Source organism: Phyllobates terribilis, unplaced genomic scaffold (assembly GCF_046119375.1).
Source record: "Phyllobates terribilis strain yellow unplaced genomic scaffold, ASM4611937v1 Scaffold_5__5_contigs__length_657084704, whole genome shotgun sequence".
Lineage (NCBI taxonomy): Eukaryota > Metazoa > Chordata > Amphibia > Anura > Dendrobatidae > Phyllobates > Phyllobates terribilis.
The window spans coordinates 169,667,141-169,694,313 of record NW_027362765.1 but is presented as its reverse complement, the minus strand read 5'-3'; the positions used below and the strand labels follow the sequence as shown (position 1 = coordinate 169,694,313).

General features: G+C 44.4%; 1 protein-coding gene across 3 annotated transcripts in view; it reads left to right on the top strand.

The window, feature by feature from the left end:
- GRB7 (growth factor receptor bound protein 7) overlaps nt 1-14,644 on the top strand; it is a 140,066-nt gene extending 125,422 nt beyond the window's left edge. For all 3 annotated transcript variants that reach the window (XM_073683389.1, XM_073683391.1, XM_073683392.1), the window contains 5 exons: nt 613-729; nt 3,058-3,118; nt 4,451-4,538; nt 6,704-6,797; nt 13,883-14,644. In XM_073683389.1, the coding sequence (XP_073539490.1) occupies nt 613-729; nt 3,058-3,118; nt 4,451-4,538; nt 6,704-6,797; nt 13,883-14,029 (507 nt within the window). In that variant the 3' untranslated portion in view covers nt 14,030-14,644. The remainder of the gene's footprint in view (nt 1-612; nt 730-3,057; nt 3,119-4,450; nt 4,539-6,703; nt 6,798-13,882) is intronic.
- The last annotated feature ends 12,529 nt before the right edge of the window (nt 14,645-27,173 follow it).

Sequence of the window (27,173 nt, the reverse complement as noted above, 5' to 3'; positions counted from 1 at the left end):
ATCAGCGGTATAGTACAGCTAACGGTATTATAGTCAGACAAAGCTGCCATGTCACGGTGGTTTGTAGCCAGGTATGAATCAAGATAGGCCGGCAGCATTTATTCCCATGAACCACAGATCTAGGCAGGCTGGGGACAGTTACAATTGAGCCACATGTTGGACTTTTTTGAGGACAAGTGTTCAAGTTTGTGGTCAAATTTGCACATATGTCGTAGATATATTATCAAACTGTTGCCTTCAGCCAGATGGGCAAGAGGTTGTTACAAGGCCGAATAATATATGTGACAAGCCATTAACTACATGGAGCACAGTGGCTTTCATCATTACAATGAGCATTTCATTGTTTGACATGACAAGTTCACATTAAATGCACATTTTCTCATTACGTAACAATTGTAAAAGATAAGAAAAACGTGGCTGATTTTTTCCCATAAACTCATGGCCTTGAAAAGGGCTGAGTTGCAATATCAGATACCCCAACAGACAAAGTGGTGCTGTTTCAGTAAGAATGCAGTCATGTTTTTTTAGCCTCATTGAACCTTCTTTTTAGTATATTGATATTGAGCCTTTTAGTTTATCAAAACTTGTTACTGACTATTTTGTTCTTCATAGCGCAGTGTATCTGATAGCACTTTGGTTCCCATGGATTTTTCGGGGTGTACTGGTCGAGTAATAGAGAATCCTCTTGAAGCTCTTTCAGTGGCCCTTGAAGAAGCCCAGTCCTGGAGGGTAGGTGTAACCTATCATGCTGAATGTCTATATCTGCAATTAGAAAATTATATTTACGGGTATATGGTAATAAATAATATCACATAAAAATAAGATGTGAGCTAGATGTGCTTAAAGGGATCCTATCATCATGAATCAGAGCCTGCATAACTGCAGCCAGGTATATTTTTCTCTGAAACGCTCTGGGATTTCAGAGAATATACTGTATATTTTAAAGATCCGGCTGGGGATGGGAATATAGCCGTAGACTATAGTTGTCTGGTGCTACCGCCAGCCAACTCTTCCTAGCGCTGATTCTCACTCCCATAACGAGAGACCTGTCAATTACCTAAAACGGCGCAGGGAAGAGCTGGCCAGGTGCAGCGCCGGACTAGTCTTGTCTTTGGTTATGGTCCCCGGCAGGATTTTTAAGCCATGCTTTCTTTTAAATGCAAGAGCATTTTGGAGAAAGATATACCTGGCTGCAATTGCGCAGGCTCTGATTCATGCTGTCGGCAGTTTGGGCTGCATGAATCAGATGACAAGTACTGCAACCTCTAGCACAATTAGTAATAAGAAAATGGCACGCCCCAACAGTTGTGACTGATTAATTTCATCATCTGCTGCCAATATATATACACTGCTCAAAAAAATAAAGGGAACACTCAAATAACACATCCTAGATCTGAATGAATGAAATATTCTCATTGAATACTTTGTTCTGTACAAAGTTGAATGTGCTGACAACAAAATCACACACAAATCATCAATGGAAATCAAATTTATTAACCAATGGAGGCCTGGATTTTGAGTCACCCCCAAAATTAAAGTGGAAAAACACACCACAGGCTGATCCAACTTTGATGTAATGTCCTTAAAACAAGTCAAAATGAGGCTCAGTATTGTGTGTGGCCTCCACGTGCCTGTATGACCTCCCTACAACGCCTGGTCATGCTCCTGATGAGGTTGCGGATGGTCTCCTGTGGGATCTCCTCCTAGACCTGGACTAAAGCTTCCGCCAACTCCTGGACAGTCTGTGGTGCAACGTGACGTTGGTGGATGGAGCGAGACATGATGTCCCAGATGTGATCAATCGGATTCAGGTCTGGGGAACAGGCGGGCCAGTCCATAGCTTCAATGCCTTCATCCTGCAGGAACTGCTGACACACTCCAGCCACATGAGATCTGGCATTGTCCTGCATTAGGAGGAACCCAGGGCCAACCACACAAGCATATGGTCTCACAAGGGGTCTGAGGATCTCATCTGGGTACCTAATGGCAGTCAGGCTATTTCTGGCGAGCACATGGAGGGCTGTGCTCCCCTCCAAACAAATGCCACCCCACACCATTACTGGCCCACTGCCAAACCGGTCATGCTGAAGGATGTTTCAGGCCGCAGATCGCTCTCCACAGCGTCTCCAGACTCAATCACGTCTGTCACATGTGCTCAGTGTGAACCTGCTTTCATCTGTGAAGAGCACAGGGCACCAGTGGCGACTTTGCCAATCCTGGTGTTCTGTGGCAAATGTCAAGCGTCCTGCACAGTTTGGGCTGTGAGCACAACCCCCATCTGTGGACGTCGGGCCCTCGTACCACCCTCATGGAGTCGGTTTTGCAGGGCTCTGGCAGTGCTCCTCCTGTTCCTCCTTGCACAAAGGGGAGGTAGCGGTCCTGCTGCTGGGTTGTTGCCCTCCTATGGCCCCCTCCACGTCTCCTGGTGTACTGGCCTGTCTTCTGGTAGCACCTACAGCCTCTGGACACTACGCTGACAAACACAGCAAACTTTCTTGCCACAGCTCGCATTGATGTGCCATCCTGGATGAGCTGCACTACCTGAGCAACTTCTGTGGGTTGTAGAGTCCGTCTCATGCTACCACGAGTGTGAAAGCACAACCAACATTCAAAAGTGACCAAAAAATTAGCCAGAAAGCATTGGTACTGAGATGTGGTCTGTGGTCCCCACCTGCAGAACCACTCCTTTATTGAGGGTGTCTTGATAATTGCCAATAATTTCTATCTATTGTCTATTCCATTTGCACAACAGCATGTGAAATTTGATTGTCAATCAGTGTTGCTTCCTAAGTGGACAGTTTGATTTCACAGAAGTTTGATTAACTTGGAGTTATATTCTGTTGTTTAAGTGTTCCCTTTATTTTTTTGAGCAGTGTAGTATAACTCTGTAAAGTGTTTAACTTGTATCTTATCTTTTATTCGATTTTTCTGTTGCCTTGAAGCAGCTATACAATTATCCCTCATACCTTTATGATGCAAATTTTCTTCTGTTCCTGCCTGACAATAAGTGTTATCACATGAAATTATATATGTATAATGCTGTCTATTCTCCTACAGAAAAAAACAACTCACCGGTATAGTCTACCCACACCGTGCCAGACAACGCCAAGTAGTGCAGGTCTGTTCAATAGGATAAGAATACACCATTACCAATTACACTGTAAAAACAGCACATGTATATGACTAAGGACTGCATGTGCATTTCTCCAACGTCAATGTAAATGTAATTTTTCTGTAAAATTCTCATCTCAGCATCTTAGCCATATGACATAACTTTTTTCTTTTAACCGCCACATTACATGGGATATTACACATGGCCAGATATGGGTTGAAACTGTTTGCAGTAGCTTAATGTATGCTGACAGCCAGATAAATTCAATTCTTACAAGACAAAAATCACTGTGAAGGGCATATTCTGCCTCTATATTACCTATACCTATACTACCATGACCACAGACAAAATGTGGTCACATAAGACAGACATCAGAATACCTTAAAGGGATTGACTTCTTTATTTTTATTTTAACAGATGTGTTGGTGACATGATTTTTGCCATTAATATATAAGTATTACAGGTTCTCCTTGATGCTGAAGACTTCCTTACAGACTGCACAGCTCTGCTGTTCTCATCAGGGCTGCTGATGGAAAACCAGGCCTGTCCATTAGCCACCTCCAAACCACTGAACATGGGAAAGCTGTTTTTCAATTGGAGGAGGCAGATGGACAGGTCTTGTCCTCCATCTTCAGCCATGATGAGAATAATAAATCCATAGTGTTTAGATTGAACTTGGAAAGTTGGACTTTTCCTTACTTTATCTGGAGCAATAGAAACATGTTCTCTCTCTGGCTGTGTGATGGAGACAAGATAATGATATAGGGTTGTTTCTCAGGAATTGGTCTAGTCCCCCTTTGTTCTTAATCTTGCGGACAATTCTGGCTTGCAACTTTGTGAAAACAGTTTGGGGAAAGCCATTTTCTGTTCCAGGCCCAGCACACAAAGGGAAGTCCATAAAATCGTGGTTGGGTGAATTTAGTGTGGAAGAACATGACTGACCACACAGAGCCCTGACCTCAACCCCATCCAACACCTGTGGGCTGAACTAGATCAGAGATTGTGAGCCAGATCTCTCTAACATCAGTGTTTGACCTCACAAATGCTCTTCTTAATAAAATAGTCGAAAATTCCCACAGGCACCTCCAAAATCTTGGGAAAAAAATTCCCAGAAAAGGGTAAGCTTCTATAACTGCACAGAGGGGACCAACTGCATAATAATACCTATGGATTTAGAATGGCATGTCATAAAAGCTTCTGTAAGTATAATATATAGGGGGCACAATACTTTTGTCCATACAGAGTATATCTATTACATGATTTTTTTTTTGTCTATGGTTGTATAAGCTGCATTACTGTTCATCCATAGTTACACCCATTGTATTTCCATTCTGTCAGTGATACACAAGACTCAGCCATGGTATCATGGGCGTCTGTCCCGAGATGAGACTCAACGCCTCATAACACAACAAGGAATGGTGGATGGGTAAGATCCATGTAATCATATTGTCATCAGCCTTAGAGAATAATTAAGTATTTTTTCAGAAAGGGAATGGCAGCCATTAAATATCTGTCCTCATATGGCATCGTTATCCTGTTTATTGTAAGCAGTTTGTTCTCTAGGAGCTCCTGATTTGCTCTGATGTAATGTAGACCTGTCATCAGGACACGGATTATTATACCCTGCCTTGCCTAACTACTCACTATAAATCACACTTCACAAGTCTAAGACATTAATCTGTGCACATTTTACTATTATCCCTTAATTATTTTATGTTTTTTTGCTCTAGTACACTGATTTGCCCTTATACCTAAGAGCTCTTTGTTTTCAGGTCCATTTACAATGCATAAGTATCATCAACACTCATTCCTAGGAATGTGCATTCATGATATTAATCATGCAGTGCAAATGCACCATAAATCGATTGTGCCAAATCTGGAAGTTATCCCCTTTCTATACGATTGGGGATATCTTCTCGATCGCTGGGAAGTACCGAAAACCAGTCAAGAGCCACTCTTGGCTATCTCCGACGAGTCTATTAAGAATGAATGAAGTTGTCAGTGCTCTTTATTAACCATCGCTCCATTCACATGGGGCCCTTTAAAGCCTGGTTCTTGAGATCAGTGGGGGTTTCTCTTTAAGCCACTACCAGACACCACCGGAAGAAAAAACAAAAAGATTGAATGTTTACATAAAAAATGCCTTTTCTCTCCTGCCATTATCTTGCTGGAGAAAGTCAGGAGGCTTCTTTACACATTAGGCCCCCTTCACACATCAGTGTGTCCAGTACCTGGGGTGACAGTTTTCACACATACCGGAAACACTTACACAGGTAGACCCATTAAAATATATGGGGCTGTGCACATGTGTCTGTGTGACCCACATGTGGACATGTTTGTTTTTTTCAGGCAGCATGAATTTCAATAAGTCCCGCACATGAACACACGGATGATATAAAGTGTGACTTCCGTGTGCCCGTCCGTGTGACAAATACCGGAATAGAATGTTTAGATCTTACATGTGCAAAGATCGAGTTAGCTGGGGGTAGATAGATAGTGAGAGATATAATTAGTGTCTTGTGTGTGTAGTTCACTGTACTTGTATTATGCTAATAAATAAATAATTGAAAAAACGTGGGGTCCCCCCTATTTTTGATAACAAGCACAGTTAAAGCAGACAGCTGGGGGCTGATTTTATCAGGCTAGGAAGGGCCCAATATCCATGGACCTTCCCAGCCTGATAATATCAGCCCCCAGCTGTCTGCTTTACCTGTGGTGGTTCTAAATACCAGATTGCAGCTGCCCCAGAATTGGTGCACCCATTATATGCGCCAATTCTGGCTCTTTGCCTGGCTTTTCCTGATTGCCCTTGTGCGGTGGCAATCGGGAAAATGGTATTTGGGCTTGATGACAGCTGTGATTTGTCAAAAATCACATCCAGCATCAGACACGCCCATTACTAACCCAATAATAAAAAATAAAAACAAAAAATTAAACCACTTTATTTGAATCGAGACTGGCATATCACTAGGATAAGATTATGATCGCGGTGGTCTGAATTCTGGCACAATCTTGAGAAATGAGTACCAATGGATTGAGGTCTCTTGCTCTAATTTTTTGCACAGTGGTACTCCCAGCCACCCATGGTGCTGAGATCTTCAATGTAGAGAGTGAGGCTGTGTAATAGCTAGTGACCATTGATGTTCATGTAAACAGCAGCACAACTTTGCTTCTCTCATTCTGAGAAGTATGGAAGTCCCCCCCAGACAGTCCTCCCCAATCAGTAAATGATTGCATATTCTATTATAGCATATGAATACCCTTTAAGCCTTTGTTTTTCACTTTCCCCTGAGAACCCAATACTTCACTCTCATATCGAAATTGCCTTTTGAGAGAGGAAGATAACTCTAGTGTCACCTATTGGATGTAGCAATCCTAAAACGGAATATCGACTCTTTAGCGAACCTTGCCATATGACTTAGGATAGGAAGCTAAAGTAGACACTCCATTTTGCAGAGACATGTTTTGGAGTGTTTGCCCCTCATCAGTGCAAAGCAGGAGATCTGATTTGGCTAGGCGAGAGGCCTCTAACTGGGGGTCGGAAGGGAAACTGAGGCCACTCTCATAAACACTTGCTTTGTCTCTTTGCAGAGTATTTCTAGTGCGAGAAAGCACAAGAAACCCCAAAGGATTTGTCCTGTCATTGTGTCATTTACAGAAGATCAAGCACTACCTCATCTTACCGGTATGTGACTGCAACAGGAGAACATTGACTGCAGCTATGCAATGCGTCCAGCAATTATGACTATGAAGCAGCAGAGTTTAATGAGCTTGTTTAACTACCGGCCTCAGATTGATAACGTGACAGCCATTAATTCTGTCCCAACTGTCAGATAAGCCCGTTATAATGATTGCAGCATATTTTATTACAAGTCTTTTGACCTATTTATCTTCCGCAGAATCTCATTATTCTGCTCTTGAATTCCTTGCACCTGTCTGTTCTGGCTCACTATCCATTTTACACCCATACATATCTTTTGACCAGCGTTTTTAATGAATAACATTCTTTTTTTCTTATGAATATATGCACATACAATTGTCTCTAAGCCTTGAAAAACTGCTGTAGGGTAGTAAAGCCTGCTGGGAGTTGTGGTTTTGCAACAGTTGGAGAGCCACTGCTTATAGTGCACCCATTACTTACACATAGTAAAGAACATATCAAGGGATTTGAGGTGTTAGCTACTTGTCTGTATTCTGAGGCTTTGTTATGATCCATCTACTATTCTTAAGATGACATAGTAGCTTACCGCTTCATTACACCACCCGACTTGCAGTGTTAAATGATCCCAGATCGCCTACTTGTTTGTTGCTTTGTGGTCATTTAAAGGGAATCTGACATCTGATACATGGTGCCCGATCCACAGGCAGCATGTGCCAGACACTGACTGCATGATTTCAGCCACGTATTTTTGACTCTACTGTCTTTGAAAAACATACTTTAAATGTCGCCCGGAACTGAGCAGCATGAGAGACTAGTTAGACAGGTGGGTCTACAACATTTGCCTGTTTCAGTCTCTGGGACAAACATACACTTCTCAACATTGAAAATAGTCCATATAACAGAGGCGGTTGATCCTGCACTTCCAATAAAACGTATATTTTTATTCAGAAAATTTCATCCATAAAAAATATATAATTCCATAAGAAATCCACAAAAACATATGGAAAAGTGTGTCATCTGAGGAAATAGTCCCAAGGGAGATACATTCAGAGTATTGGTTGACGCGTTTCGAAGTGATACTTCTTATTCATAACCTACAGGTTAGTAGGTTATCACGGATCAACCGCCTCTGTTATATGGACTATTCCCTTTGGAACTTGGATCCATGCACACCTGCATCTGTAAATAGGTTAGCTGATTGCCTACAATTTTTCTTTTCAACATTGAAAATGCAACACCAATATTGAAAAGTTGTGGAATTATGGAAATCACAGGATTGGTAGACCTGTTAATGATATGCAAATTATGAAAATATAGAAACAAAGTTTTCAAAACATCTCAAATTATATAGTACTGAGTATGAGCGCATAAATACTTGAACTTATACACCTTAGCATGTTATCAATGATGTTATTAATAGTTGCCTGAAAAAAGTTCTGCCACACTGAATGCACTTGGGGTCACAAATCATCAAGATGTGCTGCTGGCCGCTCCCTAAGAAATTGCTGACCAATGATGTCCCAGATGTGCTTGATTGGAGGCAAGTCCAGGGATGCTGCAGACCATGGATACATGTTTAGACTATGCAGACTGCTCACAGTAGCATGAGCAATATGTGGTCTGGTGCTGTCATGTTGAAAAAGACTCTTGGGGACACTTTGGAGAAAAGCTACCTCCCCCACTTTTTCAGCACGGACACGAATGTAAGAGGTCTCGCCTTTATGAGAACGAAACTTTGCATCATCCAGTTTCCTCAAAGCATATTCCATGCCGTTCTTGCGAATATACTCCACATTCCCCATTCCACCCTGGTATACGTCAGTGTAATAGACATCTCCAGCTTCTCTCATATGGTCTTTCAGATCCTGCCAACTTCTTGATGGGGGAAGCCATGAGACGAGGTCTCTGTATTTAGTTTGTTGGATCAGGGGTCTGTCCCTTCCACGGGGTCCTCCATATCCTCCCCCTGATCCCCAGTTTGTCCTGGGAAACTCCACACATGCCCGATGAGAACCAAACTTGTATCCATTGCGACCAACCCCAGAGTGCTGACACCCCGTTAGGGGGATGGTCACTTGGCGGCCTTGTAAAGGGAGCTCTGGGGGAACAGTATCTGGGCTGACCAGGGTGAGGGTATATCCAGTGTCCCGAAGTCCCTGGGCCTCCTCCCTGATGTAATTTATCTCCCCCAGATTACATTCCTTCATTGTGACAGTCATTGCATTTTGTGTATTACTCACCACAGGTGAGGGGTTAGTCTGCAGATAGTGCCGCTCCCTCTCGGCTGAAGCAGTGAGAACCGGTCTTTGGCTTTGGGTTACGACATTGGCCCAGTGGCACACCAATCCTCGTCCTAGGTTGTGATGTGGGCTAGAATGTTCCCAGCATTCCCTGGCAAAATGCCCCATGCAGCCACAGTTATGGCAGTTAAGCCCTCGTCTCCCTGACGTGGGCCGTACTTGGGGGTTTGGGAAACCTCCCCCTCTTTGTGAAGTCCAAAATCCCTGCAGTGCCTCCTCTCGGTGGTCCATGGGTCTTGGCATCAATGTAAGCCCTGGTCCCCGACTCACTGGGGCTGTACTTCCACGTTGCCTGGGTCGATTATCAGACCAATCATCAGCCAATCTGTCAGCCTCATCCAGGCTGAGTGTTTTTCTCTCTGCCACCCATTCTTTTAAATTACTTGGGAGCTTTGACATAAATTGTTCCAGCATGACTATATCCATTACATGTTCTGCTTCCCGAGCCCTTAGTCCTTCTATCCACCGAATGCATGCCATACGTAGTGTGTTAGCAAACTCCCAATGCGTGTGTGCAGCGGGCTTGTCAGTCTCCCGAAACTTCCTCCGGTAGGTTTCCGGTGTTATGGCATACCTCTCTAGTAATGCGCTGCGACTGGTAGAGTAACATCTCTGATCCCCAGAAGACAAGTTATTAAAAGCTTCTCTTGCTTTTCCAGTCAGGCCAACGCTCAAAAATCTGGGCCAGTCACTGACTGACACCTCATGCAGCAGGCAGAGGTTCTCAAATAACCGGAGATATTCATCAATATCTGAGGTGTATTCATTAAACTGTGGTATATCCTGGTACCTTAAAGATGCAGGCCCCTCTCTCCTGTTATCCACTGTCATCTGCGATGGGGCGGGTGTGGGTACTGCTACATGAACACCCAGAAATTTGTTTAACACTGCGGCCCACTCCATCTCCGTGGCCCGCTCTCCTAGCGCGTCCAGCATCCTCCTCAACTCAGTCGGTCCATCCTCCGTCATCTCTTCTGCCAAGTCACCACACGGTAACTTTCCCTGGTATGCTCTCCAGAGATAGGTGATCCCACCGCTGCCACCACTTGCAAAGATCTGAGGTTGTGGGTTGTAAGTAATCACCTAGGCAGGTTAACGATGCTACAATATTTCATTGATCACAGCCATGGTAATAAAGCAATTCCAGGTAAATGGCCAAAATACAGTTCTCTCAGTCCTCAAGTTCCCAATCTGGGTTCAGTAGTTCCACTGGCTTTGTATAAGGCCATACTCACTGTCTCCCAACTTTTGGTTGGCCCACAGATTTCGTATCTCCAGCCAGTATAGTCTGTAGCCACAGTCCATGATCCTCTAGACGGCAGATAAAACGATGAAAGCACAGGTATCCAGTAGCAACAGTCCTTTTAAGAAAGTTTAAATCCAAGCGACATAATCCATAATGGTAACATGTCTATCAATCCATCCTTCCAAGTTCACGGTCTCCATCCTCTTCCTTCAATCCTTCCACACAATTCTCTAAAACATCTCTCCACTTTCTTCCACTGGGATCAGTCCCTTCCCAGGTTAGAAGAGATCACACCGTCCCCCTTAAACATTCACTGTTCGCTAAAGCAATGAAGAATATTCTTCATCTGAGATTGCATGTAAGACCCCCTGTGGTGACGGCTCCACTGTGTCTCAATCTACACTCACCTAATGAGATTATTGGCTGTTGAAACAATGGACTCCTGAGATAAAGATGAGATTAGTGGAATGAAGGACATTTTACAAGTGAATCTTACATACTGACAAGTAAGCAGAACTATATAAAATATAGCAAGTAAATGACTAATAATACACAATAATAATATTGACAAAAATGGTGGTCCGCTGCTGGAAAAGTATCATAGTCTTTAGTAACTGGGCAGCTCCTCACAAGGACGTATCATTGATTGTATGACCAAATCAATTTAACGCCAAGCTGTTAGTATATCTGTAATAGTGACTAGACAGGTCTAGCTACCGTACATCATACCACCACACACCATAATCACGGGAGTAGTACATCTTCATGGAGTTGTCTACATGGTCTCCAGATGGAGACTGAAAGCTAGAATAAAGCAATGGAGGTATATCCTCTTGAGTGATGAGTCCCACTTTTATTTTGCATGAAAGGATAGCTTGAGATTGGTCTGGAGAAATGGTTATATCACTGGTTGCCCATGTGGTCCCAAAAAATGTTTTTCAATGTGAACATGCCAAAGCTGCACATTACTTGTGCTACTGTAAGCAGTCTGTGTGGCCTAAACATGCTACCATAGCCTACAGCGTCCCGCCTTTTCTCTTATCAAACACATCTAGAACATCATTGGTCGGCAATTTCAAAGGGAGCTGCCAGCAGCGGACCTTTATGATTTGTTTGATGATTCCTCAGACAATGATTAATAACCTCATTGATAGCAACCAAGCAAGCATAAGCGTTACTGCGCATGGCGCTCATACTCAATATTGAAAAAATCAAGAGGTTTTGACAATTTTGTTTCCATTTTTTCATCATTTTCAAATCACTAAGATGTCTATCAGTCCTGTAATTTCCATAATTCCTTTTCCTTCATAGTGTTGAGTAATATAGATCAGCAACGCCATTTCTAGGACTATAAACATCAAGGGTAACAATGAAAACTATGAGGTGACTTAAGATATTTTTTCCCTTCCCTCATTTTGGAATATTTTTTAGATAATTTGTTTATTTGTTCATTTTAGTTTTCCACACCCATTATTAGTTGCTTATACACCAATTGGCAAACGAGTCATTAGCAAGCAAGCCCATTGACCCACAGCAATAGGGTAAAAGGTCTATGGTTCACCCTACTTTTAGGTAATGACTGTCACTAGCTGTGAACGACCATTTGCACAAAATATTTGGACAGAAATGGGATTGAAACAGTTAAAATGTATTAATTATCTAATTTGTATAAGAACATTAAGACATGACATGACAACTCGTCTTAAATTGTGAACATATGCACAGTAAATAAGAAGGGAAAGCAGACTGTCTATACGTCATCCATTACATTGATGGTCTTTTATGAACATAAGATGTAATCTAGTGAAGAGGGAAGAAGAAAAAAACAAGACAGATGCATGTTTCATTGTGGGGTGGATTGTATAATTCAGTTACTTTCTGTGAATGTGGAATGAACGTCACTAGTGGTGACAATGTGCCTCTAGCAACTTCTACATTTTTTTATTACATGAACCTTGATGACAGGCCAACACATATTCCTGACTTACCAAACTACATTTTCTTTATATGCCTTCAGCTCACATTTGAACTCTTAAATAACATGTTTAGATTTTTTTCTAACTGAAGCCTTTCTGATGGGTTCAATAAATTGGTGTAATCTATCTGAACAATTGCATTAGCTCTTCTACATAAAATGGTCTGTCGAAACTTAAAGCCACCATAGACATTACTTGAAAGTAGTGAGGCTCTTATAAATGACCATAAAATCAGCACTACTCCTGTCCATTGGTTGTGTGTGTTTTTTGCCATGTTTTTTAATCATAAACAGGCCCTTTTTGTTCTGTCCTACCAACCCCACCAAGTCAGCAACTTTTGCCATGCTACCCCAGAATCACGGACACTTATTAGTTTATGTTGTCCCTTAGATGGTCATAAAAGGGTTTCCAACATTTGTATCATATATGAATGATGATTACACCATAATGCAACTTTTAAAGGGAACTTGTCAGGTCGGGCAATGCTATTAACCTGCATATATACAGTTAATCTGCAGGTTAGTAGTGTTATGGAGGTGCCCAGCTGCTTTACTGAAAGTGCATGAACTGAGAGGAAATAAATGTTATTTTTCATGAGCGCCGCTGGCTTTCAGTCATGGAGGTGATCCCGGTGCAATTGCAGTCAGGCATCCTAACCCATGAGAGCGGCGGCGCTAACCACGCCCTTGGCACAGATTTACTGCCAGCTCTGCACTTATACAATGTTGAGCTGGCTGTCAGTCAGTGCCGGGGCATGCTTACAGCTGCTCTCAGTGTTGAGAATGGTGACTGCAAATGCTTCGGTACACCTGCATGACTGAAAGCCGGTGGCTCCTGTGAAAAAAATATTGTTTATTTTCTCATAGGTACTGCACTTTCAGTACAGTGGCCGGATACCTCCTTAACACTACTAACCTGCACATTAACTCTATATCTGCAGGTTAATTGCATTATAGGACCTGACAGGTTCCGTTTAAACATATTAATAGGCAATGAGCATCATATGTGTTTCACCAGCCCTTCACATGATTACAAGTATTGCTAGAAATGTTCTAGGAATTCTTGGATAGAAATCCACTATGAAGTAGTCTAGCATACAGAATAGTGGGTGGTCTTACCATTTCAACTTTTTTAGAATATTAAGCCAGTCTGACGATCAACAGATCGCTGCAGGTCCAGCTTCTGATACCCTTGGTAGTCAGCTGTCATTATCAGGGAAAGTAGGAGCTGTCTTTTTGGGACACCCTCTTTAGACTGTCCAATTATTGTCACAATTTGTCACCCAAAAAATGACTTTTATCTGCAGCAAATAAATTAAAATGATTTCCATATCGATATTAACAATAGGCATTGTCAGCTAGCTCTCAGCTTGTGTGACAGGCCCCTATCATAGTTTGATGGGAAATTAAAATAAATGTGAGACAAAACATGAATATATCAACATCTGATAACAATATGGGGTTTATTTCTCATCTACCAGTTGAGTTGACCAACTTTACTCTACATGTGTATGCATTTCTCTATACAGCACAGTATGTCGTAGATTTATACTGAACACATATTTGACTATATTTTATCTCATTTTAGTGTGAGGAAGATGCAAAGCCTTTCTACTCAATGGATGATGGACAAACCAAATTTGTAGACCTTATTCAGCTGGTTGAGTTCCACCAGATCAACAGGGGTATCCTACCATGCACCCTGAAGCACTACTGCACTTCTGTAGCCCTGTAAAAAGGGTCTTGATTACCACAAAGCAAGGACAGAACAGACCTCTTGAAGAAAAAAATGTACGATTTAAGAAGGATGTTTCCATAAGGTGATTGGTGCACAACTGTGTGAAAGATGGCACAAGTTCTCTGCTGGGATTTGTAAATTACTACTAGGTTGTTACTGTGTGGATCCAAATCCTCGCCTGAGTGGATGAAGTTGTATCAAGAAGCACATAGTCAATAAGCTAAACTTTTTCTTTTCTTTGTGATGCTACAATCATCTTTGCAAGACTGTCAGGCGACAGCAGAATGACATTTGGTGGCTAAATTCCAGTGGAAGACATGCTTTCCATAATCTCCTATGCCCTCTGAGAGATGGCAGGAGAAGGGCACCCTAGCTGTGTCCGGGAAGGAATGTTAGACTGTGCATTTGTTGCTGAGGGCACTATACTGTATATATCTACAAGGCCAGTTCATTGTCAAATATTTTATATAAGAAATCGTAAAGGATATTATATTTTTTCTTCTATTTTCTCTTATTTTGTACAGAAATCTTTAAACACAATCTACATATGAAGAGGAGCAGTTTATTTATATGTATCCAAAAGTGTCACAATAATAAAAAAAATGTTCACTACTTGAGTTTACTCTGATTTTAGGGGTCAGTACTAGATTAGGCTCTGTTCACACCAGCATCATGGCTTCTATTTATGACAGATTCAAATATATTCCGATAGGATTCCATTTATTTAAAGAGATTGTCCACTACTATAGAGAATGCCCCCGTCGATTTAAAAGGTGGAAATAAGATTTTTTGTAAGTACCTTGTGTTGTGATTCTTGCCTGTGAGCGGCGCAGGACCTTGTAAAAAAATTGTTTCTGTCAACATCTTCTGAGATCTGTAACTTTTATTTTTCCATCCATCGATCTATATGAGGGTTTATTTCAGCTGACATTTTCATTGATACCATTTTGATTGATTTTTATTGTATTTTTTAGAGAAGGGTGATGATGACTGAAAAACAGCAATTCTAAAGTTTACTGTAGATTTTTTTTTTATCATTTATGGTTTAAATTATTTTATATTTACATAGATCAAACTTTATGGGGTATAACAATTCCATATGTGTTTATTTCTTTCATTTGAATGTGTGTGTGTATGTATATATGTATGTATATATATATATATATATGTACCATATATTATTTCAGATGTTTTGGAACATTCTTTTAAATTTTTACTTTATTTTTTAGTCCCCTGAGGGAATTTGAACTTTTGATTGTATTGCAATAATTGTAGAACATTCAGTCTCTGACTGAACTTTACAGTAGGACAAGGGCCTTCTGCAGGTCATGGTAACTCATTGGTTACCCACGATTGCAGTGGTAGACAGCTGCATCTAAATGGTAACATCAGAAATTGATGCTCACTCTGGTCGCTGTTCTTAGAGACAGATGCTATTTGCTGGTGCACAATTATTAGGTGAGTATTTTGACCATGTCATAATTTTTATGCAGATTTTCCACCTCCAAGCTGTATAAATTTGAATGCTTATTGGATGAAGCAGATCAGATGATATGTATTTGTGTAACGAGGAGGGTGCGGCCTAAGGATATCAGAACCCTTTATAAAGGCGTGCTGAATTATTAGGCAGCTTGTTTTCCTCAAGCAAAATAGGCAAAAAAAAAGATTTAACTGATTCTGAAAAGTCAAAAATTGTTACAAGTCTTACAAAGGGATGCAGCACTCTTGAAGTTGCTAAGATATTGGGGCCTGATCACAGAACCATCAATAGTTTTGTGGCAAGTATAGTCAACAGGGTCACAAAAAACATGTTGAGAAAAAAAGATGCACATTAACTGCCAAAGATTTCAGAAGAATCAAACGTGAACCGACCAGGAATCCATTATATTTCAGTGCTGCCATATTTCAGAATTGCAACATCCCTGGAGGGCCCAAAAGTACAAGGTGTTCAGTGCTCATAGACATGGTCTAGGTAAGGAAGGCTGAAACCCGATTACCTGAACAAGACACAGAAACATCAAGACAGGGCCCAGGGATATCTAAAGATGGATTTTTCAAAGGTTTTATGGGCTGATGAGATGAGAGTGACTCTTGGCGGACCAGATGCATGGACCCGTGGCTGGATCAGTAATGGACACAGACCTTCACTTTGACTCAGACACCAGCAAGATGTAGGTGGGGTACTGCTATGGGCTGGTATAATTAAAGATGAGCCTGTTTGACCTTTTCGGGTTGAAGATGGACTCAAAATCACCTCCCAAACCTACTGCCAGTTTTCAGAAGACACTTTCTTCAAGCTGTTGTACAGGAAAAACTCTGCATCTATCAAGAAGGCCATAATTTTTATGCAGGACAATGCTCCATCGCATGCATCGAAGGCTCCACTACTTGGCTGCCAGTAAAGGTCTTAAAGATGAAAGAATAATGACATGGCTCCTTCCTCGCCTGACTTAAACCCTATTGAGAACTTGTGGGCCCTTTTAAAAAGGGGATTTTTGGTGAAGGAAAACAGTACACCTCTCTACCTCTCTGAACACTGTGTGGGAGGCTGTGGTTGGTGCTACCCAAAATGCTGATCATAAACTGATGAAGAAACTGACAGACTCCATGGATGAAAGGCTTATGACTAGTGTTGAGCGAGCACTAAAATGCTCGGGTGCTCGAAGCTCGGGCCGAGCTCGCCGTGATACTCGGGTGCTCGATCCGAGCAACGAGCCCAATGTTAGTCTATGGGAGACTCGAGCATTTTTGCGGTGGCACCCCCGGCAGTCTTTTAAAAGCCTAACAAGTGCCCAAAACGATAGTGACAGTGCTCAAATGACATGGGGACAGCATGGGGATCGCCCCAGGAAGCATTTCTGACCCCCAGGTCACTGCTGTCAACAACGTGGTCAGAGGTATTAAGCCACTTTTACAGGCTCACAATAAAACGTTCAAAAACGAAAGTGAAACTTTTTTCCTGTGCAATATGTTAAGGAACATCCTTTCCAGGGTAAAGACTTGTGTATAAGTTAAAATAAATGACCAAAAACAAAAATACTCCTCCACACCTTCGGCTATGTTCACAAGTAGCATTTTTTATGCGTTTTTGCACTTTTGTATTGCTTTCAACTATGACAAATGCATTCACCGTGAAATGTCATTTTAACATTTTACAACCTTATCTGGCCATGTGCTGTGTGACACATGCATAAAGTGCTGAAAAGACAAGGGAACAGCATGGGGAAGACCCCTGGAAGCATCTCTGACTCCCAGGTCACTGTCTAAAAGTGTGCCCATCATAAGTGATCCTTACCACATCAGAAGATGCAGACTTGCAACTATCCCCATGCAAGTTCTAGTCCCAGGGCAGTGTTCAATTGTACCTCCCCCATTCCTTGCAATACAAGCTCAAGTATGCAGCCTGCCACCCACCCACCCCCAGGCTGCAATACCATACTGCTTGCTTGCTTGAACTTGAAATTGGGCCTTTTAGGCATGTGGAGGCGGAATCGGGCCACCACGTCATGGCTGTGTTGGCGGCCTGGAATCCATACTTAGTCCCCAGCCGCCCGGCGGCCGGGTGTCCATACTCGGTCCCCAGCCGCCCCGCGGCCGGGTGTCCACACACGGTCCCCAGCCGCCTGGGGGCAGCCGGGTGTCCATAAACGGTCCCCAGCCGTTTTCTTAGCCCGGCCTGCTTTAGGCAGCATTGGACGAGCCCACCAGAGAACCAGACTCCTCCGGTGGGCCTTGACTTCTCCATCGGTGGAGTTGAGAGTGCCAAGGTGAGGAGCATGATGATGATGACAGAAGTTAGCATCTGCTATGTTTTCTTTTAATGCAAGTGTAAGTGTGCAGCCTGCCACCCACCCACCCCCAGACTGCAATTCCATACTGCTAGCTTGCACTTGAAATGGGGCCTTTTAGTTTGGAGGAGGCCGAAGCTGGCCACTACCTCATGGCTGCTTCAGCAGCGAGGTATCCATACTCAGTCCCCAGCCGCCCATATTTGTCCTGGTGTGCCTTATACATAAGATTAAGCGCGTATACCAAAACATTACCTGTGCCCTCCCCAGTGCATTTAGTGGGAAGGAGAGCCTATTCCGCTGTAATGTGTGCATGCCAAACCCCTGTTCATGGTACATGCGAAGATGTCTCCCACCTTGCACCTGTCGTTGCAGACTTGCAACTATCCCCATTCAAGTCCTTGTCCCAGGGCAGTGTTCAATTGTACCTCTCCCATTCCTTGCAATGCAAGCGCAAGTATGCAGCCTGCCACCCACCCACCCCCAGGCTGCAATACCATACTGCTTGCTTGCACTTTAAATTGGGCCTTTTAGGCATGTGGAGGCGGAATCTGGCCACCACGCCATGGCTGTGTCGGCGGCCTGGTATCCATACTGTCACAAAGACCGGGATCGCCGAACGGTGTGCTGCCTCCCTGGCGCTCGAGTCCGGCACATCGCGGATCGGGTTGACAGGTTACTGGGTGGGGCTGGCGAAGACCCAGCGGTCATGGTCCTCATCGGCACTAATGACAAAGTGAGTAGTAGATGGAGGGTCCTTAAAAATGATTTCAGGGACCTAGGTAGGAAGCTTAGGGCAAGGACCTCCAAGGTAGTTTTCTCAGAAATACTACCAATCCCGCGAGCCACACAGGAGCGCCAATGGGAAGTTAGGGAGGTGAATAAGTGGCTAAAGAGTTGGTGCAAGGCAGAAGGGTTTGGGTTCATGGAGAACTGGGCCGACTTCGCGGTCGGCTACAGGCTCTGCCGTAGGGACGGGCTGCACCTCAATGGGGAGGGTGCAGCGGTGCTGGGGAAGAAGATGGCTAATAGGTTGGAGGAGTTTTTAAACTAGAGACGGGGGGGGGGAACCAAGGAAATAGGTGGGATGTGAGGCAAGCAAGGGGGAAGGGGAGAAGTGAATATAATGAGGGTGGAGAGGGGGGTGGGGATAGTACAGTTAGATCGTTAGAGAAGAATAGGATGCTAAATAACCCCAAAGTTTTATCTTGCATGCTGACCAACGCAAGAAGCCTGACCAATAAGGCGGATGAGCTGTGGGCGCTTATATCGGAGGAGAGGTATGACATCGTAGGTATAACAGAGACTTGGCTAGACGATAGCTACGACTGGGCGGTAAATTTATTAGATTATAGTTTATTTAGAAGGGACCGGAAACAGGGGAAAGGCGGAGGAGTCTGCTTATATGTAAAGTCATGTCTAAAGCCCAGACTAAGGGAAGATATAGGAGAGGGAGAAGAGGGGGTCGAGTCCATGTGGGTAGAGATAGAGGGGCAAAAAATAATAATAAAATATTAGTGGGGGTCTGCTATAAGCCACCAAATATAACAGAGGAGAATGAGAATCTGCTATTAGGACAAATAGACAAAGTAGCAAAACATAATGAAGTGATTGTAATGGGGGATTTCAACTACCTGGATATTGACTGGGAAACAGAAACCTGTAGATCTCAGAAAGGAAAAATGTTCTTGACAAATATTAAGGATAATTATCTCTCCCAACTAGTGCAGGAACCAACGAGAGGGAAGGCCGTGTTGGACTTAATATTGACTAATAGGCCTGATAGAATAACTGAGGTACAGATAGGGGGGCACCTAGGTAATAGCGATCATAATATTATCGACTTCAAAATGCCCTTCAGTAGGGTTATCAATAAGGGAACAACAAAAACATTAAACTTTAGGAGGGCGAAGTTTGATCAGCTGATAGAAAACCTTCAACTTATTGACTGGGACAAAGTACTTAATCAATGGAATACGAATAGTAAATGGGAAACCTTCAAAAGAATTCTGAATACTCAGTGCGAGAGGTATATACCGTATGGGAATAAAAGGGCCAGAAATAAGAGGAAACCAATATGGTTGAACAAGAACGTAAAAGGGGCGTTAAATAGCAAAAAAGAGGCATTCAAGAGATTAAAACAGGAAAACAGTAAGGAGGCACTAATGTGTTACAAGGAAAAAACGAGAACCTGTAAAAAACAAATAAAAATAGTGAAGGAGGAAACAGAGAAACGTATTGCTAGGGAAAGTAGATCAAATCCCAAACTGTTCTTTACATATATAAATAGTAAAAGGATTAAATCGGATAATATTGGACCGATAAAAAGTGAGGAAGGCAAAATCATAGAGAAAGATGAGGATAAAGCTAATCTATTAAATTATTTTTTTTCGACAACTTTCACAAAGGAAATAGAACTAACAGGAGAAATGAGAAGTGACAAGCTTAATCCTCCACTAAGTATGACAAATCTAACCCAAGTTGAGGTACAGAAACGCCTCAGTAACATTAAAATAAACAAATCACCAGGACCTGATGGCATACACCCACGGGTACTAAGGGAACTAAGTAATGTGATAGACAGACCGTTATATCTTATATTTAAGGACTCTGTTGAGACTGGGTCTGTACCACTTGATTGGCGACAGGCGAATGTAGTGCCAATATTCAAAAAGGGAGCGAAAAGTGACGCCGGAAACTATCGGCCGGTGAGTCTGACGTCCGTTGTGGGCAAAATTTTTGAAAGCTTCATTAAAGAGGCAATTACGGAGCATCTTGATGCTAATAATCTTTTAATCCCGAACCAACATGGATTCATGAGGAATCGCTCCTGCCAAACAAACCTGATTGACTTCTACGAGGAAGTTAGCTCTCGAGTAGATCAGGGGGAACCAGTGGATGTCGTGTATCTTGACTTCTCAAAAGCGTTCGATAGCGTACCACATAATAGGTTGGTATACAAAATGAGAATGATGGGGCTGGGGGAAAATGTCTGCAAGTGGGTAGCTAACTGGCTAAAGGATAGAAGGCAGAGGGTGGTTATAAATGGAATATACTCAGATTGGGTAAGCGTCACTAGTGGGGTACCACAGGGGTCTGTACTAGGCCCAATGTTATTTAATATCTTTATTAACGACATAGTCAACGGGATAAATAGTAAAATATCAATATTTGCAGATGACACAAAGTTATGTAAAACAATTAATACAAAAGAGGACAGTGCAGACCTACAGAGGGATTTGGATAAGCTGGGTAGGTGGAGCATTAAATGGCAAATGAGGTTTAACGAGGAGAAATGTAAGGTCATACATATGGGAAGGAAAAATGGAAGTCACCAGTACTCACTGAATGGGAAATCATTGGGGAATTCAGAGATGGAGAAGGACTTGGGCATCTTGATTGATAGCAAACTAAATTGGAGTGCCCAAAGTCAGGCCGCTGCTGTAAGGGCAAATAGGGTAATGGGATGTATCAGAAGAGGTATAGCTGCAAAGGATGAGAACATTGTTCTTCCACTGTACAAAGCACTGGTCAGACCACACTTGGAATACTGTGCTCAGTTATGGGCCCCAATATAGAGAAAGGATATAAATGAGCTTGAAAAGGTACAAAGGAGGGCAACAAAATTAATAAAGGGAATGGAGGGACTGCAATACCCAGAGAGGTTGGCAAAACTAGGACTATTCAGCCTGGAAAAGAGAAGGTTGAGGGGGGACATAATAAATGTGTACAAATATGTTAGGGGACAGTATAGAGATCTTGCCCGGGATTTGTTCAAAAGGAGGGATATTACGGTAACAAGAGGGCATTCACTAAGACTGGAAGAGAAAAGGTTTCAGCACCAGCATAGGAAGGGGTTCTTTACGGTAAGAGCACTGAGAATATGGAATTCACTGAGTGAGGAGACGGTAATGTCAGATTCACTACACCAGTTCAAGCGGGGACTGGATGCATTTCTAGATACCAGGCAGATTTCAGCATATACTTAAAAATAAAGTAAAATAGTAGGTTGATACAGGGATTTATTCTGACTGCTGGTTTCAGAGTCGGGAGGGAATTTTTCCTCAGGTGAAGATTGGCTAAATCATTTGGGGTTTTTGCCCTCCTCTGGAACAACTTTAGCAATTACAGAACTAACAGGTCGAACTTGATGGACGCAAGTCTTTATTCGGCTTTACAAACTATACTCAGTCCCCAGCCGCCTGGTGGCCAGGTGTCCCCGCTTGCTCCCTAGCCTCCAGGGGGTGGCCGGGTGTCCACACTCGGTCCCCAGCCACCCCTGTTTGTCCCGGTAACCTTTCCCACAGTTTTCTTAGCCTGGCCTGCTTTAGAGCAGCATTGGCCGAGCCCACCGGACTATCAGACTCCTCCGGTGGGCCCTGGCTTCTCCATCAGGGGAGTTGAGAGTGCCAAGGTGAGGAGCATGATGAGGATGATAGAAGTTAGCATCTGCTTTGTTTTGTTGTAATGCAAGCGCATGTATGTAGTAGCGGCTAGGCCTGAGGTGGTCAGCGTTTTGGCGCATATCCTACCTCCTCCGAGGATTGCTAGATGTTTTCCTACTACTATCCAAGTTCTATGACTCCCGTTAAAACAAAGCTTCAGGTGATAAATGATGGATGAGGTAGTGGCAAAGGAGAAAGAGCAGGAGGAACAGGGACCATTCACATCAATATCAGGCCAGTCAACCAGGTATGTCTTGTAGGATATGTTTCTGTAACAAAAGGAGCCGTTCGGCTACACAGTTATAGGGCATACAGTGAGTGCAATGCCTACCAAAAATTTCGAGCCACTCCAATGCCCCTTGGAAATGACATGGAGGTCAGAGGGCGTTAACTAAACCTTTTTTTCCATTTATAGCAACTGGGTCTCCCGTGCACTGTTGGCCTAAGCAGTGAATGGAAGGCTTTCCAAAAATTATGAGGAACTGCAATGCCCCTTACAAGAGCCATGTGTGGCACCCCAGCGGTCTGGTCACCACAGTAATAGAGATATTACGTCGGAGAGCAAGTGGGAGGTTTCCTGGTCAGGATCCCTTAAACATGCAACATCCTCCTGCCCCAATCCTGGGAGGGGAGAATTCTGCCCTTATAAACTGGATCTGGGGCGGGGTGGAGTGAGTCAGAGAACAGTCAGAGTCAGAGTGAGAGCAAGGGAAAGTAACAGCAAGGAGCTCTGTAGGAGCTAGGAGCTAAAGACCAGGGGCTGGAAGCTGAGCAGAGCTCGCCCTGGCAGAAGACAATAGGAACCGGACACAGGAGTCCGAAGCTGTGAGGACTTATATATCCAGCAGCAGAAACCAGCCGGCAGGGGATTTCAGGTCCTCTGGCCATAGAAGCCCGGAGGCTCAGTCACAAGCAAGGGACCAGCACCGCCGTCGTGGAGCGGAGGCTAACAGAAGGCCCCAAGTCACCAGCCATACGGGTGAGCACTACACGGTACACTCAGGGACGTGGGCTACTTCTACCTGCTTACAGCAAGGTAGCCAGGAAGAGTGCAGACAGACGGGGAGGCCTACAACTCCACCTGGCCAGGGGAACTCCTGCTTGCTCACAGACTGACCAGGCCTCTTATGCTAGCCAGTACTCCCGGGAGGGTCTACCTTATAATCATCAGTAAAGACCCTGAACTGCACTGCAAAGACTCTGAGTCATTCCTGCTGCACTCGTGCACCATCACCCCCATCATCCACACTCACTGCCCTGAGGCTATACTCCTCCCGAGGGGAGTTATCCCATTCTATGCTGCGCACACAACACCAGCCTCAGCGGTCTGTCTCGCAGCGGTGGTACTCCCTGACCGCAATCCACGGGTGGCGCAGTCGGACAATTAACCTCAAAACCTAAGAAAGACTGCCACTGGTTTGACCAGCCTGAGCCACGGGACCGGGTCACCGCCACGGAGACTACAGACCCCAGAGGCCCAGCACCGGGTATCCCACACACGTGTACACACGGCCCAGGGGGCGCGTCACATGCAGTACAGCATATTACAAACATAAGTCCCATTATTGGGGAGTGGGTGTCCCATGGTATTTGCTTATGCTTTCCAAGCAAAAGCTGCCAAAAATTAGGACGGAGCAACTTGCAATGCCGCTTACAAGAGCCATGCAGTACAGCATATTACAAACATAAGTCCCATTATTGGGGAGTGGGTGTCCCATAGTATTCGCTTATGCTTTCCAAGCAAAAGCTGCCAAAAATTAGGACGGAGCAACTTGCAATGCCCCTTACAAGAGCCATGCAGTACAGCATATTACAAACAGAAGTCCCATTATTGGGGAGTGGGTGTCCCATAGTATTTGCTTATGCTTTCCCAGCAAAAGCTGCCAAAAATTAGGACTGAGCAACTTGCAATGCCCCTTACAAGAGCCATGCAGTACAGCATATTACAAACATAAGTCCCATTATTGGGGAGTGGGTGTCCCATAGTATTTGCTTATGCCTTGCAAGCAAAAGCTGCCAAAAATAAGGACGGAGGAACTTGCAATGCCCCTTACAAGAGCCATGCAGTACAGCATATTACAAACAGAAGTCCCATTATTGGGGAGTGGGTGTCCCATAGTATTTGCTTATGCTTTCCCAGCAAAAGCTGCCAAAAATTAGGACGGAGCAACTTGCAATGCCCCTTACAAGAGCCATGCAGTACAGCATATTACAAACATAAGTCCCATTATTGGGGAGTGGGTGTCCCATAGTATTTGCTTATGCCTTGCAAGCAAAAGCTGCCAAAAATAAGGACGGAGGAACTTGCAATGCCCCTTACAAGAGCCATGCAGTACAGCCTATTACAAACATAAGTCCCATTATTGGGGAGTGGGTGTCCCATAGTATTTGCTTATGCTTTCCCAGCAAAAGCTGCCAAAAATTAGGACGGAGCAACTTGCAATGCCCCTTACAAGAGCCATGCAGTACAGCATATTACAAACATAAGTCCCATTATTGGGGAGTGGGTGTCCCATAGTATTTGCTTATGCCTTGCAAGCAAAAGCTGCCAAAAATAAGGACGGAGGAACTTGCAATGCTGGCACCCTGGTGGTATAGTGGTGGTGGAGGCTGAGGATAAGGAGAAGAAGATTAAACAGCCGAAACGAGGAAGCGTATACCCATGTGTGGGTGTGAAGCGGTGCATGTGAATACACCTCCCGAAATAACACAGTGGATTTGACTTTATGTTACTCTGCTGTCATTTGGTGGTGATGAGAAGTCTGGCCCAATCCAGCCCTTGTTCATTTTGATAAGGGTCAGCTTGTCAGCATTGTCAGTTGACAGGCGAGTGCGCTTATCAGTTATAATTCCCCCAGCGGCATTAAAAACACGCTCCGATAACACGCTAGCGGCAGGGCAGGCCAGGACCTCCAAGGCGTACAGAGCGAGTTCATTCCAAGTGTCCAGCTTGGATACCCAATAATTAAAAGGCACAGAGGAATCACGGAGGACGCTGGTACGATCGGCAAGGTACTCCCTCACCATCTTTTGAAACTTTCCACTCCTTGTGAGAGTACCCCGCGCCTCAGGGCCTGTAAGCTGGGCAGGTGTCAGAAAGCTGTCCCAGAACGTTGACAGTGTTCCCCTGCCTCTGCTGGATTGGAGTTGCATCTCTCTCGCCTGTACGCCTTGGTTGGGCAACGAACTGTGACCTCTGCCGCTAGCGTGTTCAGATGGGAATTTTTTTAAGAGTTCTGCAGCAAGGGCCTTCTGGTATTGCCCCATTTTTGTAGACCTCTCCACCTCAGGAATAAGAGAGTGAAAGTTCTCCTTGTAGCAGGGGTCTACAAGTGTCACCAACCAGTAATGACTGTCACCCAACATTTTGACAACGCGAGGGTCACGGTTAAGGCAGCGTAACATAAAGTCAGCCATGCGTGCCAGACTGGTAACGGGCAAGATTTCCGTGTCCTCACCAAGATGACGACTGACCATGCTCTCCTCCTCCTCTTCCTCCTCCCCCCTGTCCTCAGGCCACCCACGCTGAACCGACGGTATGACACTTGTACAGGTACTACCGTCTACAACGCATGATAGCAGCTCCTGTTCTTCCTCCTCCTCCTCCTCCTCCTCCTCTCCCTCATTGTCCTTCAATGCACGTTGGTTTGAGATGAGGCTGGGCTGTGTGTAATCGCCCGCTACGGCTTCTTGATCCATCTCATCATACTCTGGCTGCAATGCCTCCTCTTTAATTCTCTGCAGAGAGCGTTGCAAAAGACAGACAAGTGGGATGCTGACACTAATGATGGCGTCATCGCCACTCACCATCTTGGTGGCCTCCTCAAAGTTTGTCAGGATGGTACATATGTCAGACATCCAGGTCCACTCCTGAGGTCTTATGTGTGGAGTCTGACCTAAATATCGACGGCCTTGTTGCAGCTGGTACTCCACAACTGCTCTCTTCTGCTCACAAATCCTTTGCAACATGTGGAGGGTAGAGTTCCAACGTGTGGGGACATCACACACCAGTCGGTGTGCCGGAAGCTGCAAATGCTGCTGCAACACAGCAAGGGCGGCGGAAGCTGTAGCCGACTTGCGAAAATGAGCTGACAGGTGGCGTACTTTCACGAGCAGATCTGGCAACTCGGGGTACGATTTAAGAAACCGCTGAACCACGAGGTTAAGCACATGAGCCAGGCATGGTACGTGTGTGATGTCACCTAGCCTCAGAGCCGCCACCAGGTTACGGCCATTGTCACACACGACCATGCCGGGATGTAGGTTCAGCGGTCTCAGCCACAGATCTGCCTGCTCTTTCACAGCTGTCCACAACTCACAAGCAGTGTGAGGTTTATCACCTAAGCTTATGAGTTTCAGCACAGCCTGTTGCCGCTTGGTGGAGGCAGTACTGCAATGCTTCCAGCTTGTAACTGATGTGGTGATATCTGAGATGGAGGCTGAACATGAGGAGGAGGAGGATGCGCAGGAGCTGTACACTGTGGGGGCAACTCTGACTGACATAGGGCCCGCAATCCTCGGTGTGGGGAGGATGTGTTCCGTCCCAAGGTCCGACTGGGTCCCGGCTTCCACTATGTTTACCCAGTGTGCCGTCAGAGAGATGTACCGTCCCTGGCCACAAGCACTTGTCCACGTGTCCGTTGTCAGGTGGACTCTCCCAGAAACTGCGTTGTTGAGGGCACGGCAGATGCTTTGGGACACGTGCTTGTGTAGTGCGGGGATGGCACACAGGGCAAAATAGTGTCGGCTGGGGACCGAGTACTGAGGGACGGCCACCGCCATAAGATTGCGGAAGGATTCCGTCTCCACCAGCCTAAAAGGCAGCATTTCCAATGCAAGCAGTCGCGAAATGTGCGAATTTAGGACTGTGGCCTGTGGGGCGTTAGCTGCGAATTTCCGCTTTCGTTC